The following is a 23,778-nucleotide window of genomic DNA, read 5'->3' as shown; positions in this document are numbered from 1 at the left end:
TGAATTCCACAGGTTCACCACTCTCTGGGTGAAGAAATTTCTCCTCATCTCAGTCCTGAAAGGTTTACCCCGTATCCTTAGACTATGACCCCGGTTCTGGACTCCACCACCATCGGGAACATCAAACAAAGAACAATACAGCACAGGAACAGGCCATTCGGCCCTCCAAGCCTGTGCCGATCTTGATGCCTGCCCAAACTAAAACCTTCTGCACTTCTGGGGACCGTATCCCTCTATTCCCATCCTATTCATGTATTTGTTAAGATGCCTCTTAAACGTCTCTATCGTACCAGCTTCCACCACCTCCCCTGGCAATAAGTTCCAGGCACTCACCACCCTCTGTGTAAAGAACTTGCCTCACACATCCCCTCTAAACCTTGCCCCTCTCACCTTAAACCTATGTCCCCTAGTAACTGACTCTTCCACCCTGGGAAAAAGCTTCTGACTATCCACTCTGTCCATGCCGCTTATAACTTTGTAAACCTCTATCATGTCGCCCCTCCACCTCCGTCGTTCCAGTGAAAACAATCCAAGTTTATCCAACCTCTCCTCATAGCTAATGCCCTCCAGACCAGGCAACATCCTGGTAAACCTCTTCTGTACCCTCTCCAAAGCCTCCACGTCCTTCTGGTAGTGTGGCGACCAGAATTGCACACAATATTCTAAGTGTAGCCTAACTAAAGTTCTGTACAGCTGCAGCATGACTTGCCAATTTTTATACTCTATGCCCCATGCCTCTATTCTTCCTGCATCTACCATGTCAAGTCCTGTTAGAATTTTATAGGTTTCTATGAGATCCCCCCTCACTCTTCTGAACTCCAGCGAATATAATCCTAACCGACTCAATCTCTCCTCATCCCTCAGTCCCGCCATCCCAGGAATCAGTCTGGTGAACCTTCGCTGCACTCCCTCTATAGCAAGAACATCCTTCCTCAGATAAGGAGACCAAAACTGCACACAATATTCCAGGTGTGGCCTCACCAAGGCCTTGTATAATTGGTCCTATACTCGAATCCTCTCGCTATGAAGGCCAACACCATTTGCCTTTTTTACTGCCTGTTGCACCTGCGTGCTTACCTTCAGCGACTAGTGTACGAGAACACCAAGGTCTCGCTGCATATTCCCCTCTCTCAGTTTATAGCCGTTCAGATAATAATATATCTTCCTGTTCTTGCTACCAAAGTGGATAACCTCACATTTATCCACATTATACTGCATCTGCCATGCATTAGCCCACTCACTCAACTTGTTCAAATCATTCTGAAGCCTCTCTGCATCCTCCTCACAACTCACCCTCCCACCCAGTTTTGTGTCACCTGCAAATTTGGAGATATTACATTTAGTTCCCTCATTTAAATCATTAATATATATTGTGAATAGCTGGGGTCCTAGCACCGATCCCTGCGGTACCCCACTAGTCACTGCATGCCATTCGGAAAAAGAACCATTTATCCCTACTCTTTGTTTCCTGTCTGTCAACCAATTTTCTATCTATCGCAATACACTACCCCCAATCCCATGTGCTTTAATTTTACTCGCTAATCTCTAATGTGGGAATTTGTTGAAAGCCTTCTGAAAGTCCAAATAAACCACATCCACTGGCTCCCCTTCATCAACTCTACTAGTTACATCCTCGAAGAATTCTAGTAGATTTGTCAAGCATGATTTCCCTTTCATAAATCCATGCTGACTCTGCCCAATTCTACCAATATTCTCTAAGTGCTCTGCTATAAAATCTTTGATAATGGACTCTAGAATTTTCACCACTACCAACGTCAGGCTGACTGGTCTATAATTCCCTGCTTTCTCTCTACCTCCCTTTTTAAATAGTGGGGTTACATTAGCTACCCTCTAATCTGTAGGAACTGTTCCAGAGTCTATAGAATCTTGGAAGATGACCACTAATGCATCCACTATTTCTAGTGCCACTTCCTTAAGTACTCTGGGATGTAGACCATCAGGGCCTGGGGATTTATCGGCCTTCAATCCCATCAATTTCCCCAACACCATTTCTCTACTAATACTGATTTCCTTCAGTTCCTCTCTCACTAAACCCTGTGTTCCCCAGCATTTCTGATATGAATCCCATTCAATGGGCTGAATTTTATGCACGCGCCGCTGTGGCGGCTCACAATAATATGCCAGTCAGGCTGCGGCCCCACCCAATCGTGTGGAGGGGGTGGGCTCTCCGACACCGGCAATGGCTGCCTGTGCGCAGGCACTGGCTAATTTACATTTTTAAAGTTGTAGCCCTCCCCATTACTGTACCAATCTAAAACCTATCACCCCTTTCCCACCCCCCAATACCAATTAAATTCAATATTTGCCCTATCTGCACCTCAAAACACTTGATCTTCTCTTCCCCCCCACCCCCCGCACCCCCAAACTGAACAAAGTGCAGAGGTCACCCCTTCCCACCATCCCCTACACTCGTGACGTAAATTTGACCCTGACTACCACCCCCCACCGCACTAAAAATCATAAGCTCCTCCCTTCCCCACCGCAGTGGCACCTGCTTTCCCGAGACGGCAAAGTGAATGCGCATGAATGCCAGCCGTTGCTCAGAAGATTGCAGCCTGAAGGTAAGATCACTTCTAATTTTATTTAAATCTATTCATTTCATTAACTTAAATTTGGTGATCCGGGTCCGTCGTCCAGCGGCGGGGGGGGGGGGCCGCCACGGAGCCTCGCCACCACTGGGAAGGTCAGTATTGGGCCCAGCCCTCCTGGCGTTGGACTCCTTGGCGGGCTGCTGTCAGAACGATCTTCTGGCACCTCCCCTGCCCAATCTGTCCCCACCCAACATCCAATCACATCGGGGTGGCCGGACTGCAGTCAATGGGCAATTCCCCTCGCACTAGCTATGGGGAGACGGTGGCATAAAAGAACAAAGAAAATTACAGCACGGGAACAGGCCCTTCGGCCCTCCAAGCCTGCGCCGATCCAGATCCTCTATCTAAACATGTCGCCTATTTTCTAAAGGTCTGTATCTCTTTACTTCCTGCCCATTCATGTATCTGTCTAGATACATCTTAAAAGACGCTATCGTGCCCGCGTCTACCACCTCCACTGGCAACGCGTTCCAGGCGCCCACCACCCTCTGCGTAAAGAACTTTCCACGCATATCCCCCCTAAACTTTTCCCCTCTCACTTTGAACTCGTGACCCCTAGTAATTGAATCCCCCACTCTGGGAAAAAGCTTCTTGCTATCCACCCTGTCTATACCTCTCATGATTTTGTACACCTCAATCAGGTCCCCCCTCAACCTCCGTCTTTCTAATGAAAATAATCCTAATCTACTCAACCTCTCTTCATAGCTAGCGCCCTCCATACCAGGCAACATCCTGGTGAACCTCCTCTGCACCTTCTCCAAAGCATCTACATCTTTTGGTAATGTGGCGACCAGAACTGCACGCAGTATTCCAAATGTGGCCGAACCAAAGTCTTATACAACTGTAACATGACCTGCCAACCCTTGTACTCAATACCCCGTCCGATGAAGGAAAGCATGCCGTATGCCTTCTTGACCACTCTATTGACCTGCGTTGCCACCTTCAGGGAACAATGGACCTGAACACCCAAATCTCTCTGTACATCAATTTTCCCCAGGACTTTTCCATTTACTGTATAGTTCACTCTTGAATTGGATCTTCCAAAATGCATCACCTCGCATTTGCCCTGATTGAACTCCATCTGCCATTTCTCTGCCCAACTCTCCAATCTATCTATATTCTGCTGTATTCTCCGACAGTCCCCTTCACTATCTGCTACTCCACCAATCTTAGTGTCGTCTGCAAACTTGCTAATCAGACCACCTATACTTTCCTCCAAATCATTTATGTATATCACAAACAACAGTGGTCCCAGCACGGATCCCTGTGGAACACCACTGGTCACACGTCTCCATTTTGAGAAACTCCCTTCCACTGCTACTCTCTGTCTCCTGTTGCCCAGCCAGTTCTTTATCCATCTAGCTAGTACACCCTGAACCCCATGCGACTTCACTTTCTCCATCAGCCTACCATGGGGAACCTTATCAAATGCCTTACTGAAGTCCATGTATATGACATCTACAGCCCTTCCCTCATCAATCAACTTTGTCACTTTCTCAAAGAATTCTATTAAGTTGGTAAGACATGACCTTCCCTGCACAAAACCATGTTGCCTATCACTGATGAGCCCATTTTCTTCCAAATGGGAATAGATCCTATCCCTCAGTATCTTCTCCAGCAGCTTCCCTACCACTGACGTCAGGCTCACCGGTCTATAATTACCTGCATTATCCCTGCTACCCTTCTTAAACAAGGGGACAACATTAGCAATTCTCCAGTCCTCCGGGACCTCACCCGTGTTTAAGGATGCTGCAAAGATATCTGTTAAGGCATAGTGGTAATGTAACTCAACTACTAATCCAGAGGCCCAGGTTAATATCTTGGGGACAAGGGTTTAAATCCCACCACAGCAGTTAGTGGGATTTAAATTCAATTAATTATTTTTTTTAAAAATCAGGAATTGAAAGCTAGTCTCAGTAATAGTGCCATGAAATTACCATTGATTGCCATAAAAACCCATCTACCTCACAGACCCACAGCAATATGGTTGACTCTTAACTGCCCTCTGAAATGGCCTAGCAAGCCACTCAGTTCAAGGGAATTAGGGATGGGGAACAAATGCTGGCTTTGCCAGCGATGCCCACATCTCATGAAACATAAAAATGTGGCGCCAAGGCCAACCCCAGCTCACCCAGGAACCAAGTCACAGGCCTTCTGGTCACTGTCTATGTCAAAAGGAGCATCGGAGCAGGCCCAGATCAACTGTAATCAGAGTTACCCACCCGCCCAACACAGGACCTCAACACAGGCAGTGCATTTACAGCCAACTCCAGTTCTAGTTAGAAACGCCAAATGCGCACATAGACCTCCTCCCCGCATGTGTTCTCACTCACAGACACACACAAACACAGACCTGACTCAAATCAGGAGTACATACCATTAGCTCTTTGTTTAAACATCAGAACGGAGGATGGAGGGAAGGTAATTGGACCGTATACAGTGCCAACCACAGTGGTGTTGGAACGCAAAAAACGCTCGTATTTGAACTTGTTGGCTATGGGAGGGAAAAGGAGAGGGTTACAGAAAGGAACAAAAACCTTGCTTTTATATACCTCACATCCTCAGGAAACCCCAAAGTACTTCACAGCCAGTGATTTATTTTTGAACTGTTGTCACTGTTACGTAGGCAAACGAGCCAGGCAATCGACTTACAGTGAAGTCCTACAAATATCAATGTGGCAAAGGACCAGTTCATCTGCTTTTGATGGTGCTGGCTAAAAGGAGGAACATTGGCCAGGCTCTCAGAGAATGCTTCAAAAATCATGCTGCAAGATTTTTATTATCCACCTGAGCGTGTGAACAGGGCCTCATCTAACATGTGGGTCCTCCGACAGCGCGGCGTTCCCTCAGTACTGACCCACCGACAGCGCGGCGTTCCCTCAGTACTGACCCTCCGACAGTGCACGTTCCCTCAGTACTGACCCTCCGACAGCGCGGCGTTCCCTCAGTACTGACCCTCCGACAGCGCGGCGTTCCCTCAGTACTGACCCTCCGACAGCGCGGCGCTCCCTCAGTACTGATCCTCCGACAGCGCGGCGTTCCCTCAGTACTGACCCACCGACAGCGCGGCGTTCCCTCAGTACTGACCCACCGACAGCGCGGCGCTCCCTCACTGCTGCCCCTCCGACCGCGAGGCGTTCCCTCACTGCTGACCCTCCGACAGCGCGGCGTTCCCTCAGTACTGACCCTCCGACAGCGCGGCGTTCCCTCAGTACTGACCCTCCGACAGCGCGGCGCTCCCTCAGTACTGAACCTCCGACAGTGCGGCGCTCCCTCAGTACTGAACCTCCGACAGCGCGGCGCTCCCTCAGTACTGACCCTCCGACAGCGCGGCGCTCCCTCAGTACTGAACCTCCGACAGCGCGGCGCTCCCTCAGTACTGAACCTCCGACAGCGCGGCGCTCCCTCACTGCTGCCCCTCCGACGGCGCGGCGCTCCCTCAGTACTGAACCTCTGACAGCGCAGCGCTCCCTCAGTACTGAACCTCCGACAGCGCAGCGCTCCCTCAGTACTGAACCTCCGACAGCGCGGCGCTCCCTCAGTACTGCCCCTCCGACAGCGCGGCGCTCCCTCACTGCTGCCCCTCCGACAGCGCGGCGTTCCCTCACTGCTGCCCCTCCGACAGCGCGGCGTTCCCTCACTGCTGCCCCTCCGACAGCGCGGCGTTCCTTCACTGCTGCCCCTCCGACAGCGCGGCGTTCCCTCACTGCTGCCTCTCAGCACTTCATTGAACTGTCATGCTAGATTTTGTGCTCAAATCTCTTGATCAGCAAATAATGCTGGAAAGTACAAGTGAGGACACCAGGCGGCAGCAGGATCTGGTTCAGCTTGAGGTCCGTCCCACAACTAATCTCCAAACATTGTGCTGCCCAGCCTACCCCTCAGTCCCTGAATGGTATGCCCTTCTTCCCACACCCCTCCAGTCCCAAAATGGTGGTGCCCAGCTCACAGACCTGCTGTGTGCTGTGAATACAGAGGAGGAACCCGGAATCGTCTGCAGCCACAGTGGAAAATCATCTCCTCTTTGGACTTGATAGGCTCAGTGTTGCTCACATGTCTCCTGAGCAGGAAATGAATAACTGACATCTGGAAGAGAGAGTGAAAAAGAAAAACCTCAAAGACAGAGTTCGGTAGGCGAATCTGATCTCTCACTCTCCCCAAACATCCACTTCAATTACAATGGGCATTAAACACACAGATCAACTGTGCAATCCAAAAACACACACCCGACACGCACCTGAGGTCTGTCACTGTACAACACTGGTGTACAGTACTGGTGGGGAGGGGTCTGCTACTGAGGATGGGGTCAGTGGGAGTGGATTAAAAGGCATGTGGCAGCAGCAGTCCATCACAGAACAATGTAGTGAACTGACTCCATTGGGATATGTCCCCATTGTGTATGCCTGGCATCACAGCACCTTACATTTCTGGTTATAGCTCAGAAATATTAAAACACTGATTAAATGGTCTAAAGTATTTATCACCATAATACCGGCAGCTGAATGTAGAACATTCCCATTGACTGAATGGTAAACTATCAACATCGACACAGCCCCAACCCTGACCCTTCTTCATCACCCCACTCTTGCCTTCCACCCAACACACCTGCACTCGCCCTGCCCCCCATCCCTCCCCTCCCTGCTCCCCAACCCTCCCATCCTCCCCGCCCTGCTCCCCAACCCTCCCCGACCTGCTCCCAAACCCTCCTGCCCTGCTCCCCAACCCTCCTGCCCTGCTCCCCAACCCTCCTGCCCTGCTCCCCAACCCTCCTGCCCTGCTCCCCAACCCTCCCGCCCTGCTCCCCAACCCTCCCCGACCTGCTCCCCAACCCTCCCCGACCTGCTCCCCCCCCCCATCCCGCCCTGCTCCCCATCCCTCCCCCGCCCTGCCCTTCCCTCGCTCTGCCTTCGACCCCCGCCCCCCCCCTGCCTCCAACCCTTCCTTGTCCTGGCGCCGACTGCCCTCCACCGCCTACGCCCCCGACCATCCTGCCTTCGCCACCACCCCTAGTACCTTCTGTTCGTGTGGCAGTAGAGTGAAAAGGACCAGGGGGACGTCGGTTTTGAAACACTCCATCATGGACACGGGCACTTTGCAGATATGGACTGTGACATACCAGCCAGGCTGTGTGCACACAAATAAAACAGAACAGGTCAGCTTCAAGGAGCAAGACTGACAATACAATAAGGAGAAGACAACATCAGCACATGCTGACAGTAACCATTATTGAACTATCTCTAAGTGAAGATACGACAATGTGACACTGAGCCACTCCAACTGGGACAGTCCCAGGATCCAGCCCCGATCTGTGCCAATCCCCCAATCTCAGCTGGTGTAGCACTGAGTGGGCAGAAAGCATCCAGGGTTTCTGTACGTGATTGCCACCCATGGAACATGGACAGGCCTGCACAAGACACTTCAGAGGGAGAATGGCAGGCCTGCACTCAGTCTCAGCTCACATGATGGTGAGATATTGGAGATGCCAGTGGAATTATACCCCAGTGAGAATCAGCACCTCCCCAGGAAAGGGGGGAGATTAGAAGGAAATGGGACAACACACCACTCAGGACACCTCCATTACTTGTTTCTTTTTCTTTGGATCACTTTGATGTGAGATTACGACTCAATAAATACATTTTCAGAGAGTAGGTTTGAACAAGTCACTGAACCCACTGCTGTAACGTTGCTAACAATTCACTCATGTTCGACAATCCAGCCTTTTCACACGGTGATTCATTAACTCCTGCTAGCTCCTCAGTTACACTTGCCACTTACGCTAATGTAGTCAGAAAAACCAGAGTTCCAAATATTTTTGCACCAAATTACTGAACAAAATAAAAATACAGATCTTGATCACTGCAAGTTCAGCAGCTAATCCCTGGCCACTGTACAAGGCTGAAGCAGACTGCTTGTACACTCAGCATCCTATTTGACCCTGAGTTGAGTATCTGATTTCATATCCTCTCCATCAAGACGGGCTACCTCCACCTCTGTAACATCGCTGTCTCCGCCCCTGCTGCTGAAACCCACATCCATGCCTTGCTAACTCGAGCCTGCCTTGTGTGCTGTACACACTCTCAAATTACCATTGCACCTTCCTCCTCTTTAATCTCATTGAAGATTCTTTTCTTCGTCCTGGTAAAGTTCTGGAACTGGAATATTCTGGCGTAATCCTGTGGCAAGTTCTCCTTGGGGTCCCAGGGTGACGTCCGAAAACTCTTCAGACCCCTGTACTTCTGAAACCTGTGGTGTTTACAGCAGATTATCAAGATGTGTGCAGAATAATGAAACATCATCTCGGAAGGGACTAACCAAGTGGTTAAGCTTCTCTTGAATCATCCTGCTCCCCACATCCCACCACAATCAAAATGATACAGCAGATGAGGAGGACATTCTGCCCATCGTGTCTGTGATGGCTCTTTGAAAGAGCTATCCAGTTAGTTCCACTCCTCTGCTCTTTCCCCACAGTCCTGCAAATTTTTCCTTTTCAACTATTTATCCAATTCCCTTCTGAAAGTTACAATTGAATCTGCTTCCACTGCCTTTTCAGGCAGTGTGTTCCAGATCACAACAAATCGCTGTGCAAAAATTTCTCATGTTGCCTCTGATTCTTTCACCAATCGTTTTACATCTGTGTCCTTTGGCTACTGACTATCCTACCATCTGGAAACAGTTTTTCCTTATTTACTCTATCAAAACCCCTCAACCCTTCTAAGGATCAGAGGCCATATTTACCACTAATATATTATGTAGTATGATTTCAATGAAGGGATTCTCCTCAGCAATACACCACAGGGAATTTAACTTAACCTGGAATTTGGCGCACAACCATTCAAATCAAAAACAAAACAGGGATTTTAATTGATTTCCTTCTCCAATCTCTCCCCATCTCTCCGAGGGGATGGCGTTTCGATTCTCGTTCCTCCAGTGCCAGCGCCTTCCTGTCCCTTGCCCAAGCCTTCATTAGTGAGCCAAAACAATGCGCATAGACGTGCTATTGAACTGTGGTATGTGTCACAGATCAATCAGGCCCTGTTCTCACCTGACGAGCGTGCGTGAGCGTGCACACACGCAGGAGCCATGACTATCACTGGACTGCAGAATTCAAAGAGTGATTGTAGTGTCCTCAACATCGCCTAATGCAGCATAAACAAAGAGCTGACACTGGATGTCCCTGATGTGTGTGGTCCAGTACTCGGCGCTGAGGCAGCCAGGAATCTTACATGTTTTCTGAATGTTAACTTCTATCATTGACAACTCAACACTGCCTGTTTGCAGATGCTGTATTAAAGATATAAGCTGAAGAATGGAAGTACCCATCAGTGTGGATATCAGGGTGAGCTCCGCACTCAACATAGCACTGGGAGAAACATTACCCATGTACCTTACTCTTGCAGCTACATCCTTCGGAGTGTCCACCTCATCAGGAAACACTTCATCTATCCGCTCCTGCTTGTACTTTTCCAGCATTGCCCTCTCCTCCTCTTTGTCAATCTTTTCATCATAATGTTCATCGTGGAAACTTTCTGGAACCGTCATGGTTTCACACTCCTCGTCAGCCTCTTCCTCACCATCACTTTCATCACTGGCCTACAAGTAGGAAATTGTACCAGTACACATCAGCTGCTGGGTGACACAAACCTTTCCCACTTACATAACCAGTGGCAGCATCAGGGATCTCCAAGTTAGATTATCTAATGCTTTAGCACATCTCAGACATGTTTCAAAGCATTTCCTACAATGAAGTACTTTGAAGTGCAGTCCCTGCTGTTACAGAGGTAGAAGCTGCAGCTAAAGTACGCACTGCAAGATCCCACTAGCAGCAATGAGATGAATGACCAGGTAACCTGTGTCTGTTACTGGCAGGAGGTTGGCCAGGATACCAGCTTGCCATTTAACCAAGTCATGGGATCTTTCACATCCAGCTTAATGGGTGTACAGCCTCTGTGTACCAGCTCAAGTGCAGTAACTCCTATATTGCAGCACTCCCTCATACTGCAATGGGGTGTCAACATGTTGTACTTGCTTACCAGACCCTCAGAGTACCCTCTATTGCACTCAGAAAGCATCTCCATCCCTTGTAGCCCGAATGAGACTGGTAGTCATTGTCCCACTCACTGGAAACTAAGTACATATTTCTGACCCCACTTCAGACAGCACCTTACAGTCAATTCCCAGGGGTATAAGGACATTAAAGAACAAAGAACAAAGAAAATTACAGCACAGGAACAGGCCCTTCGGCCCTCCAAGCCTGCGCCGATCCAGATCCTCTATCTAAACCTGTCGCCTATTTTCTAAGGGTCTGTATCTCTTTACTTCCTGCCCATTCATGCATCTGTCTAGATACATCTTAAAAGACGCTATCGTGCCCGCGTCTACCACCTCCGCTGGCAACGCGTTCCAGGCACCCACCACCCTCTGCGTAAAGAACTATCCACGCATATCCCCCCTAAACTTTTCCCCTTTCACTTTGAACTCGTGTCCCCTAGTAATTGAATCCCCCACTCTGGGAAAAACTTCTTGCTATCCACCCTGTCTATACCTCTCATGATTTTGTACACCTCAATCAGGTCCCCCTCAACCTCCGTCTTTCTAATGAAAATAATCCTAATCCACTCAACCTCTCTTCATAGCTAGCGCCCTCCATACCAGGCAACATCCTGGTGAACCTCCTCTGCACCCTCTCCAAAGTATCCACATCCTTTTGGTAATGTGGCGTCCAGAACTGCACGCAGTATTCCAAATGTGGCCGAACCAAAGTCCTATACAACTGTAACATGACCTGCCAACTCTTGTACTCAATACCCCGTCCGATGAAGGAAAGCATGCCGTATGCCTTCTTGACCACTCCATTGACCTGCGTTGCCACCTTCAGGGAACAATGGACCTGAACACCCAAATCTCTCTGTACATCAATTTTCCCCAGGACTTTTCCATTGTACTAATCCACTCCACCACACTGTCCTATTCTCCCCGCACCCAAACACTAAATAAACCCAGTGAACAAGGAAGCCTCGGCAGTGAAGAGAACAGCGGTTGTTAAGAAGTTAATATCAAGAGGCCTGAACCAGAAGATGGTGAAATAAACAGTATTGTTTCCTGGCCCCAGGGGAAGGATGGGGGCGGTTGCAGTTCCAAAAAAAAAGCTTACTTTTTCATTGGAACTCTGCACTTCAGAGACTGTCATGCAATTACAGACAGCTGGACCGAAACATCCACAGGTCTCTCACCTGTGACACTGCATCTCCCATCAGCTCATCCTCCTCCATATCTTCATCACTTCCTTCCTCTTCATTCACTTCTTCCTCATCATCCAGAATCCAGGCGGCCTGGTAATCAGACGTACCTTTCGGGACCTTCCGGACAACCTTCCTGTTTTCGTTTAGTGCATCTAAAACAGCGAGATGGACAGAGCTATGAGTGACAGTGGAGATAACAAGGTGCGAAGCCAAGGAGGAGGGACAGCTCCCGACATTCTCCAAACTCCAGTCCCCATCCTGTACAATTCAAACCATGGCTGTGATATCGATGGAGGCTCAGAGCAACAAACAGGCAAGTACAAGCACTGTCACATAGCTCAGAGTGAGGAGTCTGAGACAATCAGAGACAGGTCTGCAGAGGGTTGTCCGCCTGCTCTCTTAGTTGAGGGAACGAGGGATGGACGGAGCAAGTGAGGGAGGGAAAAGGCAAAGGAGAGAAACTCGATGACAGAGACATAAAGAGTGCAATATTTTGTCTGTAAATAAAACTCAGTTCCCACTGATTGAAGGTTTTGATAAACTGTTAAAAATAAGTTAATATGTCAAATCACAGAGTGGCAGATAAAAGCATACACGGTTTCTATAAATATCCGTATATTTGACAGTCTAGCTCCATGCTGTTCTAAGTTACCTGAGCAGCACAGCGACTGGTTTCACAATTGACTATGTTACACACAATTCTATCAGCTTTACCAGTGTTTGGGGATGCTGGGTCAGGCTTCTAATGCCCCCTTCCCTGGAATCAGAGCCTTCAGCTCGTTCAATGCTGCTCTCTGCAGCTCTCTCCTTAAACCCCTTCACCTCATTGCCCCCCCCCCACCCCACACGTCTGCCTGCTGCTGTGAAGCACTTTGGGTTGGTTGTGTTTTGGGACATTATTCACTTTTCCACAGCAAGGATTTGGAAAAAGGTTACATTTCAATGTTGAAGTAGTTAAGAAGGGGTTCAAGCTGTACATTCACGTAAGCTTTTTTTCTAAAAGCACTAAGATGATAGGTGGTTAATGCCAATGAACTAGTCAATGAAATGGTTTCCTGATGATGAAACACAACAAGAAATCCATTACACCAAACACCATACATCCATTATGTTGGGAAGCCTTTGGGTCCAGGTGATTGACAGGGGCTGATTAGCATAGGCCCTCCCCTTTGGCTGTAAAATAGGGACAAAGACACACAGCAACGTCTAGACTTTTAAACGGAAAACTGCTAAGACGGGTTCACCAGAATCAGAAGGCGAGAATTTTTTTTTAAATATTAATTTGCGGGATTTGTGGGTGTTACTGGTAAGGCCAGCAGCTACTGCCCAGCCTCTAGGTGCCCGGAGATGTCAGTGTTTCCCCTTGATCCCCATAATCCACGTGGCGAAGGTGCTCGGCAAAACCAGCCTGCCAGTACTCGAGGAATCAATGTACCGAGGACCCACCCTTGGCCTCTTGCAGTTCCTCATCCGTTGGCCAGGTCTGCTCTCCCTCCATTGGATCAGGAACCACCTCCGACTCTAGTGATTCCTGCTTTCTGGAATCTGCTTTCATCAGAACTTTCAGGCTCTCTTCCATCTCTGCAGAGGAATCCTAACAAAGGAAGATCAATCTAATCAATGGAGATAGGGTCGAAGGCATCAAGCTGATCGTTCCATCTTTCAGACATTTGCCCCAATAGTCATGAAATTTCTTATCGACACAATCTCTACCTCCAGGAAATTAGCTCCCGGAAATAAAACCAAATGCAACTTCGATCTCTATCGATACATATAATCTATACATATTTTAAAAACTTGCTTCAGCTCTCACTACCCATTGTTTCCATTATAAATATTTGTTTCTATATTTATAGTGGAAACTTCCTATGTAAATATGTCACACTGTAATTACACCCTTCCACCAGTGAAGGCACTGTATCAACACTGGTGGGATGGTGTATTTACAGCATGACATATTTACATGAGCAGTTTCCATTATAAATATAGCTATAGGAATGAATGAAAAGAGAAAAATAATATATAACTTGAAACCCACTTCTGCCCTCCAACCCCACTTGCCTGTCAGCACCTTCACTAGTGGAAAAGCATAATTACATCGTGACAGGTTTACATAGACAGTTACCATTTTAAATGTGGACATACCACTTTACGAAAATAACGTACAACTTCAAAATAACAGCTAAATTAAATGTACACATCTGGTTCAACTATCTCCTGGCCGCTAAATCTACCACATCTTAGGACTCTACTCTTATTGTGGTGGATGGACCAGTATTGATGTTAAATATTTATCATATTTACTAGAATGGTACCAGGGATGAGGGACTTCAGTTATGTCGAGAAACTGAGGTTGTTCTCTCTGAGGCAGAGAAGGTTAAGAGATGATTTAATAAAGGTGTTCAAAATTATAAGAGCTTTTCATTGAGTACATAACATAGAAAATAGGAGGAGTAGGCCATTCGGCCCTTCAAGCCTGCTCCGCCATTTATGATGATCATCCAACTCAGTAGCCTGTTCCTGCTTTTGCCACATACCCTTTGATCCCTTTAAACCCAAGAGCTATATCGAACTCCTTTTTGAAAACATACAACATTTTGGCCTCAACTGCTTTCTGTGGTAGCAAATTCCACAGGCTCACCACTCTCTGGGTGAAGAAATTTCTCCTCATCTCAGTCCTGAATGGTTTACCCCGTATCCTCAGACTATGACCTCTGGTTCTGGACACCCCCACCATCGGGAACATCCTTCCTGCATCTACCCTGTCAAGTCCTGTTAGAATTTTATAGGTTTCTGAGATCCTCACTCACTCTTCTGAACTCCAGCGAATATAATCCTAACCGACTCACTCTCTCCTCATAAGTCAGTCCCGCCAGCCCAGGAATCAGTCTGGTGAACCTTCGTTGCACTCCCTCTATAGCAGGAATATCCTTCCTCAGATAAGGAGACCAAAACTGCACACAATATTCCAGGTGTGTCCTCACCAAGGCCCTGTATAATTGCAGCAAGACATCCCTGTTCCTGTACTCGAATCCTCTCGCTATGAAGGCTAACATACCATTTGCCTTTTTTACCGCCTGTTGCACCTGCATGCTTACCTTCAGGAGAAACAGTTTCCACAGGCAGGAGGGTTGGTAACCAGAGGACACAGATTTAAGATCTGATGAAAGGACCTGCTTCTCTCTCTCTCTCAAGATGTTGTCTAACCCGTTGAGTATTTCCAACATTTTCTGTTTTTATTTCAGATTTAAGATAATTGGCAAAAGAATCAGAGGGGAGATGAGGAGACTTTTTAAAAAAAAACATAGCAAATGATGATGATCTGGAATGTGTTGCATGAAAAGGTGGTGGAAGCAGATTCAATTCAGGAATTGGATACATACTTGAAAAGGAAAAAACTGTGGGACTAATGGACTAGCTCTTTCAGAGGCATGATGGGCTGAATGGCCTCCTGTAGTGCTGTAAGATTTTAGGATTCTATAAGCATTCCAAGTGCTTCAGGCAACTGTCTTTTTACTCACCGTCATCTCCACATCCTCCCTTTTCTTTGAAGTCTTGGGGTTCAGAGGCATGGGGTCAGGTGGACCATCGATTTGACCCATCTGGAAATCTCCGTGCCCCACGATGTGAACCAGCCTATTCACATCCAGCGGCTGTCCCCGGACATATCCAGACACCTTCAGTGTTCCCACGAGTCCACTTTCGTCGCTGGCCTCGAAGGCCACCCGCTGAGCTAATAAGTAGGACCGCTGGTCTCGAAAGGCAATGTGTCGCTGTTTCTGCATGGCGATGTGTCGGATAACCAGTACAGCCTCCTGTTCTGTGTCCAGGTGAAAGGGTTTGGCATCAAGAAAACGTTTCTCCAACATCTTGCTCAGGTTCTTCTTGGTATCAGTTCGCTTCTTTACATGAAGGTCGTTAATTCCCTGAACCACAAACACTGTGGGGTGACAGTCAGTTACAAATGTAGCACCATTCCCTTGAGGATCACACCCCCTCTACTTCCCCCAACTCCCCACACACACTAAACAGCAACAGCAACCAGGGGGGCACACGACAATGGAGAGAAATATTAACAACAGGAAAGGGCCATTCTGTGCCGTAAAAATTCTATGATTATACTCAATCTCCTTTCGATGGATTTCAATCCCAGCCTGCCCCTCCACCCACCTCTCACCCAGCCTGCCCCTCCACCCACTCACCCACCCTGCCCACTCACCATATATCCCCATGCAGTGGGACCCCCAACACGCAATCTTAATTTTCTGTTTCCAGACAACTCAGATTATACAATAAGTTTAGTCAATTTTTCTATCAAAATTAGAATTATTTTTTAAGTATTCATTCTTGGGATGTGGCATCACTGGCAGATAGTTACTGTACATCTGGAGTTGCACTGAGTGTGGTAATAGCGTCTCACTGGCCACTTCACAGGACTAAGAGGAGGCCACGTTGATGTGGTCCATATCAGCCCAGACCATGTAAGGATGGCAGGTTTCCTTCCCAAAAGGACATTAGTGAATCAGTTGGGTTTTTACAATAATCTGACAGTTTCATGCTCACTTTTACCAATGACAGATTTTTTTTTTGAAAGCTGCATTTTAATTGGCAGGATTTGAACTCACTTTCTCTAGATAGCTAGCTCAGTAACAAACCCAGTGAAGCTACCATATCTCATCAGCAAATCCCCAATAGCACAGTGCACACATACCCAATCCACATACCATGGCTGGGGAGGCCCTGTGCAAACAGACACGAGAGACAGAAGTCACCATAACTGTCCCATCCCTCGTACGGATCCAGCACAAACATCAGCGTGTCTGCTACTTTGGCAAGGTCTAGAATGGCATGGATATCACCTAAAAAAGGAAGAGAAAGAAATGTAACTATAGGAACAGCAGGAGGTCATTCAGCCCCTCAAGCCTAATCCTCCTTTGAAATCTGCATCATCTCTATTTTTATGCAGCTTAGCTCCAAATCCAGCCATCCCCTAACAAAAATCTATCCATCTCAGTCTTGAAAGTACCAATTGATTCACAGCTTTTTGGGGAGAGTGTTCCAGATTTCCACTCCTCTTGGTGTGAAGTGATTCCTGACATCACCACTGAACGTTCTGGCTCTAATTTTAAAATTATGGCCTCTTGTCCTGAACTCTGCCCACCAGAGAAAATAGTTTCTCTCTCTATTGACCCCATCAAATGGTTTATCATTTTAAAGATTCCCCACAATTAGATCACCCTTTACCCTTCTAAACTTAAGGGAATACAAGCTGAGTTTCTTCAACCTGTCCTTATAAGTTAACCCTTTTAGCCCTCGTGTCATTCTGGTGAATTTGCACTGCACGCCCAAGACCAATATATCCTTCCCGAGGTGTGGTGCCCAGACCTGAACACTGTTACAATAACTACTTATATCTACACAGCACCTTTAATGCAATAAAACACATCAAGCTGCTTCACAGGAGCATTCTGAAACAAAATATGATACTGAGCCACAACGTCTTAAAAGAGGAAAGCAAGGGGGAGAGGCTTAGGGAGGAAATTCCAGAGCTTGGGGCCTAGGCAACTAAAGGCGTCGCCACCAATTGAAGTGCGACTAAAATCAGGGATGTTCAAGACGCCAGAATTAGAAGAGTGCAGATATCCTGGAGGGCTGTGGGGCTGGCGGGGATTAGAGATAGGGCGAGGCGAGGAGGGATTTGAAAACCAGAATGCGAATTTTAAAATCAAGGCATTGCTTGACTGGGAGCCAATATAGGTCATAATAACATAAGAAATACGAGCAGGAGTAGGCTATTCGGCCCATCAAGCCTGCCCCACCATTCAATAAGATCATGGCTGATCTGCCCCAGACCTCAACTCCTCTTTCGTGCCAGCTCCTCATAGCCCTCAACTCCCCAATATTTCAAAAATCTATCTACCTCCTCTTTAAATACTTTCAGTGATCTAGCCTCCACAACTCTCTGGGGTAGAGAATTCCAGACATTTACAACCCTCAGAAGGGAAATTCCTTTGCATCTCAGTTTTAAACGAGTGTCTCCTTATATTTCTCCATTTGATACTGCACAGAGCAGACAATATCCTGGGACTTCAGAGTTACAGACTCGGTGCAAGAGGCGACTTTAACTTTAGCCAACCCAAAAAATTAAACTGCAGCTCAATTTCAGTCGGACTTATCATGGCAAGTGCACTGCAATTTTTTATCAACACGTGCCACATCACAAGTAAATCATATTTAATTTGGTTTCAATTGGAGCACAACTGCTCTTCTGGCTAGACTGGTGCAAGCAGTCAAATGGCAATTTTATTATTTGCCATTAGTGAATAATGTTATAAATTTCAAATCCATCTATAATCTACACTACATTTCAACTTTTTCATTCCTGAATATCCTATGTTGTTAACACTGTCTATTCAAAGGGTTGGTTTCCACGTTTTGTAACTTGAATTCCTTAAAATGCAACAATTCCTATTTGGTGCATTGAGAAGTTAGAACATTGAACTTGTGACGCAAGCCACTACGCATGGATATGCGGTGCAGAATTTACACCTTGCTTCCCATTTCAGTAACGGGCAAAACAAGGTGGCACTGTGACTGACCATATTCACTTACAGACCTACAAGGGACACGATTTAAAAAATTTTACAACTCATCGACTACACATTTTTAGACATCTTCCGATTTTGAATATTGGTTAATGAGATATTTAAATCTTAAAAGAGGAAGACTGCACTTTAGATCAGACTTTAAAATCAAGAAAATTAAATTAATTCTCATAATTATTTCTAGTGATAACACTTATTGCAACAAAGCTAAAATGTGCTTCAAATATCAGCCCATCTTAGCCCTGGAAACAAAGCTGACAGAGTGTGGCTATTACTAAACCCCAGCCGATGATTATTACCTGTAATAAACGGCCGGCAGGTTGCATTGCTCGAGTGTCTAAGGTGATAGGAGCTCATTTCAAGACCTCACATACTTTGTTGAAATGGAGAAGGGGCAAATAATTTATACAGATCCTTAGCAATTTATACATAAAAGATATAAATACACCTCATTAAAAAGGACATAATCTCTGAAATATTAGTGATCTAGAACAAGTATTTTGGAAGCAAATTAACGATCTGAGAACCTGATCAACAGATTCTAATGGTATCAGTGCTCCAGCATTTCATAACACTCTCTGAACCCCGATATTGGATTATACCTGTTAAACATTCAAAATATCAGATATTGTAAATATTATGTACAGTTCATATGGAGCTTAAATAAAACTTACAATGTACTGTGTGACATCAGCCAGCTGCTCCATACTGAGTGATGTTGTACAGTCTAACAGCACACAGGGGCGGCACAGTGGCGCAGTGGTTAGCACCGCAGCCTCACAGCTCCAGGGACCCGGGTTCGATTCCGGGTACTGCCTGTGTGGAGTTTGCAAGTTCTCCCTGTGTCTGCGTGGGTTTTCTCCGGGTGCTCCGGTTTCCTCCCACATGCCAAAAGACTTGCAGGTTGGTAGGTAAATTGGCCATTATAAATTGTCACTAGTATAGGTAGGTGGTAGGGAAATATAGGGACAGGTGGGGATGTTTGGTCGGAATATGGGATTAGTGTAGGATTAGTATAAATGGGTGGTTGATGTTCGGCACAGACTCGGTGGGCCGAAGGGCCTGTTTCAGTGCTGTATCTCTAATCCTTATTCTGTAACTATGTCCCCTAGTTTGAGATTCCCCCACTAGTGGAAACATCATCTCAACATCTACCCTGTCAAGCCCCTCAGAATCTTGTACATTTCAATAAGATCACCCCTCATTCTGCTAAACTCTAATGAATAAAGGCCTAACCTGTTTAGCCATTCTTGATAAGTCAACCCCTTCATCCCAGGAATCAGCCTAGTGAATCTCTTTTGAACTGCCTCCAATGCCAATATATCCTTCCATAAATACAGGGACCAAAACTGTACACAGTTCTCCAGGTGCGGCCTCACCAACACCCTGTACAGTTGTAACAAGACTTCCCTATTTTCAAACTCCAACCCCTTAGCAATAAAGGCCAAAATTCCATTTGTCTTAATTACTTGCTGCACCTGCATGCTAACTTTTTGTGTTTTATGCAGAAGAACACCCAGATCCCTCTGTGCTGCACTTTTTTGAAGTCACTCTCCATTTAAATAATAATCTGTTTTTTGATTCTTCCTACCAAAGTGCATCACCTCACACTTTCCTGCATTAAACTCCATCAGCCAAGTTTTTGCCCACTCACTCAACCTATCTATATCCCCTTGAAGATTCCTAATGTCCTCATCACAACATGACCTCCCACTTATTTTTGTATCGTCAGCAAATTTGGATATATTACACTCTGCCCCCTCCTCCAAGTCATTAATATAGATAGTAAATAATTGAGGCCCGAGGACTGATCCTTGTGGCATTCCACTAGTTACATCTTTCCAACCTGAAAAGGACCCATTAATCCCGACTCTCTGTCTTCTGTGAGTTAACCAATCCTCAATCCATGCTAATACATTACCCCCAATACCGTGAGCTCCTATCTTGTGCAATAATCTTTGATGTGGCATCTTATCGAATGCCTTCTGGAAATCTAAATACACTACATCTACCGGTTCCCCTTTATCAACTCTGCTTGTTATATCCTCAAAGAACTCTAGCAAATTTGTCAAACATGATTTCCCTTTCACAAAACCATGTTGACTCTGTTTGATTGCATTATATTTTCCTAAATGTCCTGCTATTTCTTCCTTAATAATGGACTCTAGCATTTTCCCAATGACTGATGTTAAGCTAACTGGCCTATAGTTTCCTGCTTTCTGTCTCCCTCCTTTCTTGAATAGGGGTGTCACATTAGCGGTTTTCCAATCTGCTGGTACCCTACCGGAATCCAGTGAGTTTTGGTATATTATGACCAATGCCTCCACTATCTCTGCAGCCACTTCTTTTAAAACCCTTGGATGCAGGCCATCAGGTCCTGGCGACTTGTCTGCCTTTAGTCCCATCAGTTTGTCCAGCACCTGTTCCCTCGTGATAGGGATTGTTACAGGTTCCTCCCCCCCATTTACACCTTGCTCATCTATTATTGTTGGGATGTTTATAGTGTCCTCCACCGTGAAGACCGATGCAAAATATTGGTTTCAATTATCTGCCATTTCCCTGAAATATACATTCTTAAATCACAAGGCAGAATTGCAGAGTTTCGCATGTATAGTGGAAAAATTAGAGGTCTATCCACTTGTTATCTGCAACATGCTACGCATGTGAAATGCATTCGAATCCACAGTTCAATCAATCTGTGAAGACCATTCATTAGAAACTCTCAGGTGCTCACCGGCATTTGGTCGGATGAAGTAGAACCTCTGTTTAAACCGGGGGCAAACTAACCCAAAGCTTTCACCATTTTCATCATGGTCATATACACTTGAGGTCTCATCGCTTCGAATCAGCCTCAGGGCATCTTGGGCACTTGCACCAGCGTGCAGCAGGATCACAGCTACCAGGTGGGGGGGGCCCTCCTTACTGCCCAGACTCCTCTTCTCTGTGAGTACCTGCAGAGGGAACAAGAGTCAACAGTTCAATACACTGCAGGTCAAAATATAACACAAGTTTTACTTGCTTCAGCCATACAGAGCTTTGGGAAGACCTCAAGCTGAAAACTGTGTTCAGTTCTGGGCACCATACCTCTGGAAGGATATATCAGTCTTGGAGGGGGTGTAGTGTAGATTCACCAAATGCCACCAGGGCTTAGAGGGTTAAATTGTGAAGACAGCATAAATAAACTTCCCTTGAGCTTAGAGGGTTGAGGGGTGATCTAATCAAGGTGCTTAAAATAAGAAAGGGATAATAGTTTCTCGAGATCCAACTCTATTTTCTCTGGTGGTGGGTGGTGGGGGGCGGGGGAAAGGGTGGAGTGGAGTCCAGAACAATGGGCCATAACCTTGAAATTAGAGCCAGGTTGTTCAGGGGTAATGTCAAGAAGCTTTCTTCACACAAAAGGTAGAGGGAATCTGGAACACCCTCCCAAAAAAGCTGTGAAAGTTGGGGCCATCTGGAGCTTTCAAGACTGAGATTGATGGAGGATTGATGACTCCTGTTCTGCCGTGCTCCATTCCTTCTGTGTCATTCCCAGGTGCCTCTTCCTCTAATATTCACTTTCAATGTGGAAGGAACTTGCTGTCACTCAGGATTTGAAACAGTCACTGGGGTTTGAGGAGTTAAACTCAGCTTTAATCCTGTGTGAATATCTCTGCATCAATTTTAGACAAAAATAAATCCTCTCGGAAGCACCTTATTGGACAAAGAGATAAATAGAGTGGAACCAAGAAGCAAATCATGGTCGGGTGCTGTCAATGTGGCAGCAGCACAGGTCACAGGGCTGTTAGTAACCACTGTCCTTTCTGCCAGGACACTTCTCTTTAAACATGGCTGCACAAAATCACCACACCCAGCAGTTCAGACAGCACCTGGAGGTGGGTGGGGGGGGGGGGCGGGAAGAGGCGGCGGGGGGGGGGGGGGGCGGGAAGAGGAAGCGGGGGGGGGCGGGAAGATGACGGGTATGACTTACTGCCTCCCTCTTCTGCTGGCGGATCTGATTTGCTTTGTGTCTGCGGTCATGTTTCTTCAAGTCTTTCTTCAGTTTCTTGCTGATTGCTTTCATACTGACTCTGCCTGTAAACACATCAACACCGAGCTCAGTAAAGCCGAATGGATCCAGATTACAGGCTCAGACACCCCGTTCCCCAACCCTAGCAGCCCAATTAGAGCCTCCCTGACCTCATGGAGCCCCCTCCCTTCCCCCCACCCGACCCCTCTCCCCCACCCCCCACCCCTCCCACCACCGGACCAGACCCTCCCCCTTCCCCCACCTGACCCACCCCCCCATCTCCCCCACCCGACACCTCTCCTCCACCCCCCCCACCGGACCCCCCCTTCTCCCCCCACCAGACACCCCTCCCCTTTCCCCCACCAGGCCCACATCTCTGCTCCCCCACCAGAACCCCCCTTCCCCCACCAGAACCCCCCTTCTACCCCACCAGACCCCCCCCCTTCTCCCCCACCAGATCCCCCCTCCTCTTCCCCACCAGACCCCTCCTTCTACCCCACCAGACCCCCCCTCCTCTCCCCCACCAGACCCCTCCTTCTCCCCCACCAGATCCCCCCCTCCTCTCCCCCACCAGACCCCCCCTTCTCCCCCACCAGATCCCCCCCTCCCCCACCAGAACCCCTCTCCTCTCCCCCACCAGATCCCCCCTCCTCTCCCCCACCAGACCCCCCCTTCTCCCCCACCAGATCCCCCCTCCTCTCCCCCACCAGACCCCCCCTTCTCCCCCACCAGATCCCCCCCTCCTCTCCCCCACCGGACCCCCCCTTCTCCCCCCACCAGACACCCCTCCCCTTTCCCCCACCAGGCCCACATCTCTGCTCCCCCACCAGACCCCCCCCCTTCTCCCCCACCAGATCTGGGATAAGTCACGTGCTGCGGCCCAGGTCCCCGCCTGCTCCAGGCCACCTCTGGCTCGCGTACCTCTGCTCTCCCGCTCCAGGCCGCCCTTACTGCGGTGCCGGCCGGTTTTGTGCTGCTTGTTGGGCTGTTTAAAGGCCCCGGGCCGGTGCGGCTCTCGCTTCTCGGCACCATTGCCCGCCATCTTCACAAAGAGCTCGCTCGGAGCAGCAAGAGGCAACGCGCAGCCCCTGTCCCACAGCCTGCTGGGATACTGGAGGAGCAAATGGGAGGGCGCGGGCGGTCACATCAACCTGAACCTGGGAAGTTAATTTCATGGTTCCTGATAAGAAAGAAAAAGGAGAAATTGCGAGGGAGGTCCCCATTGCAGCAAAGTTTCCTCTTTCCTTTACTGCTCCTTCAGAGCCAGCCCGTTGGGCACAAAATATAAACCATAATAATAAAAACAAGAAACGCTG

The 23,778-nt window shown here is 47.6% G+C and overlaps 1 protein-coding gene across 2 annotated transcripts in view; it reads right to left on the bottom strand.

Annotated features, from left to right (window-relative positions):
* The window catches only part of tsr1 (TSR1 ribosome maturation factor), a 48,327-nt gene extending 24,779 nt beyond the window's left edge, over positions 1-23,548 (bottom strand). The window contains exons 1-12 of one of the 2 annotated variants that reach the window (XM_068010818.1): positions 23,384-23,548; positions 22,424-22,527; positions 21,191-21,407; positions 16,576-16,710; positions 15,373-15,791; positions 13,298-13,445; positions 11,843-12,003; positions 9,997-10,202; positions 8,699-8,855; positions 7,626-7,736; positions 6,566-6,698; positions 4,990-5,106 (exon numbers count right to left, since the gene is read on the bottom strand). In XM_068010818.1, coding sequence (XP_067866919.1) covers positions 4,990-5,106; positions 6,566-6,698; positions 7,626-7,736; positions 8,699-8,855; positions 9,997-10,202; positions 11,843-12,003; positions 13,298-13,445; positions 15,373-15,791; positions 16,576-16,710; positions 21,191-21,407; positions 22,424-22,527; positions 23,384-23,504 — 2,029 coding nt within the window. In that variant the 5' untranslated portion in view covers positions 23,505-23,548. The remainder of the gene's footprint in view (positions 1-4,989; positions 5,107-6,565; positions 6,699-7,625; positions 7,737-8,698; positions 8,856-9,996; positions 10,203-11,842; positions 12,004-13,297; positions 13,446-15,372; positions 15,792-16,575; positions 16,711-21,190; positions 21,408-22,423; positions 22,528-23,383) is intronic. The other variant, XM_068010819.1, reaches the window with a different exon arrangement.
* Between the last annotated feature and the right edge of the window lie 230 nt (positions 23,549-23,778).

Source organism: Heterodontus francisci, chromosome 30, assembly GCF_036365525.1.
Source record: "Heterodontus francisci isolate sHetFra1 chromosome 30, sHetFra1.hap1, whole genome shotgun sequence".
In the NCBI taxonomy this organism is placed as follows: domain Eukaryota; kingdom Metazoa; phylum Chordata; class Chondrichthyes; order Heterodontiformes; family Heterodontidae; genus Heterodontus; species Heterodontus francisci.
The sequence above is the reverse complement of the archived record's forward strand: the minus strand, read 5'-3'. Positions and strand labels throughout refer to the sequence as shown.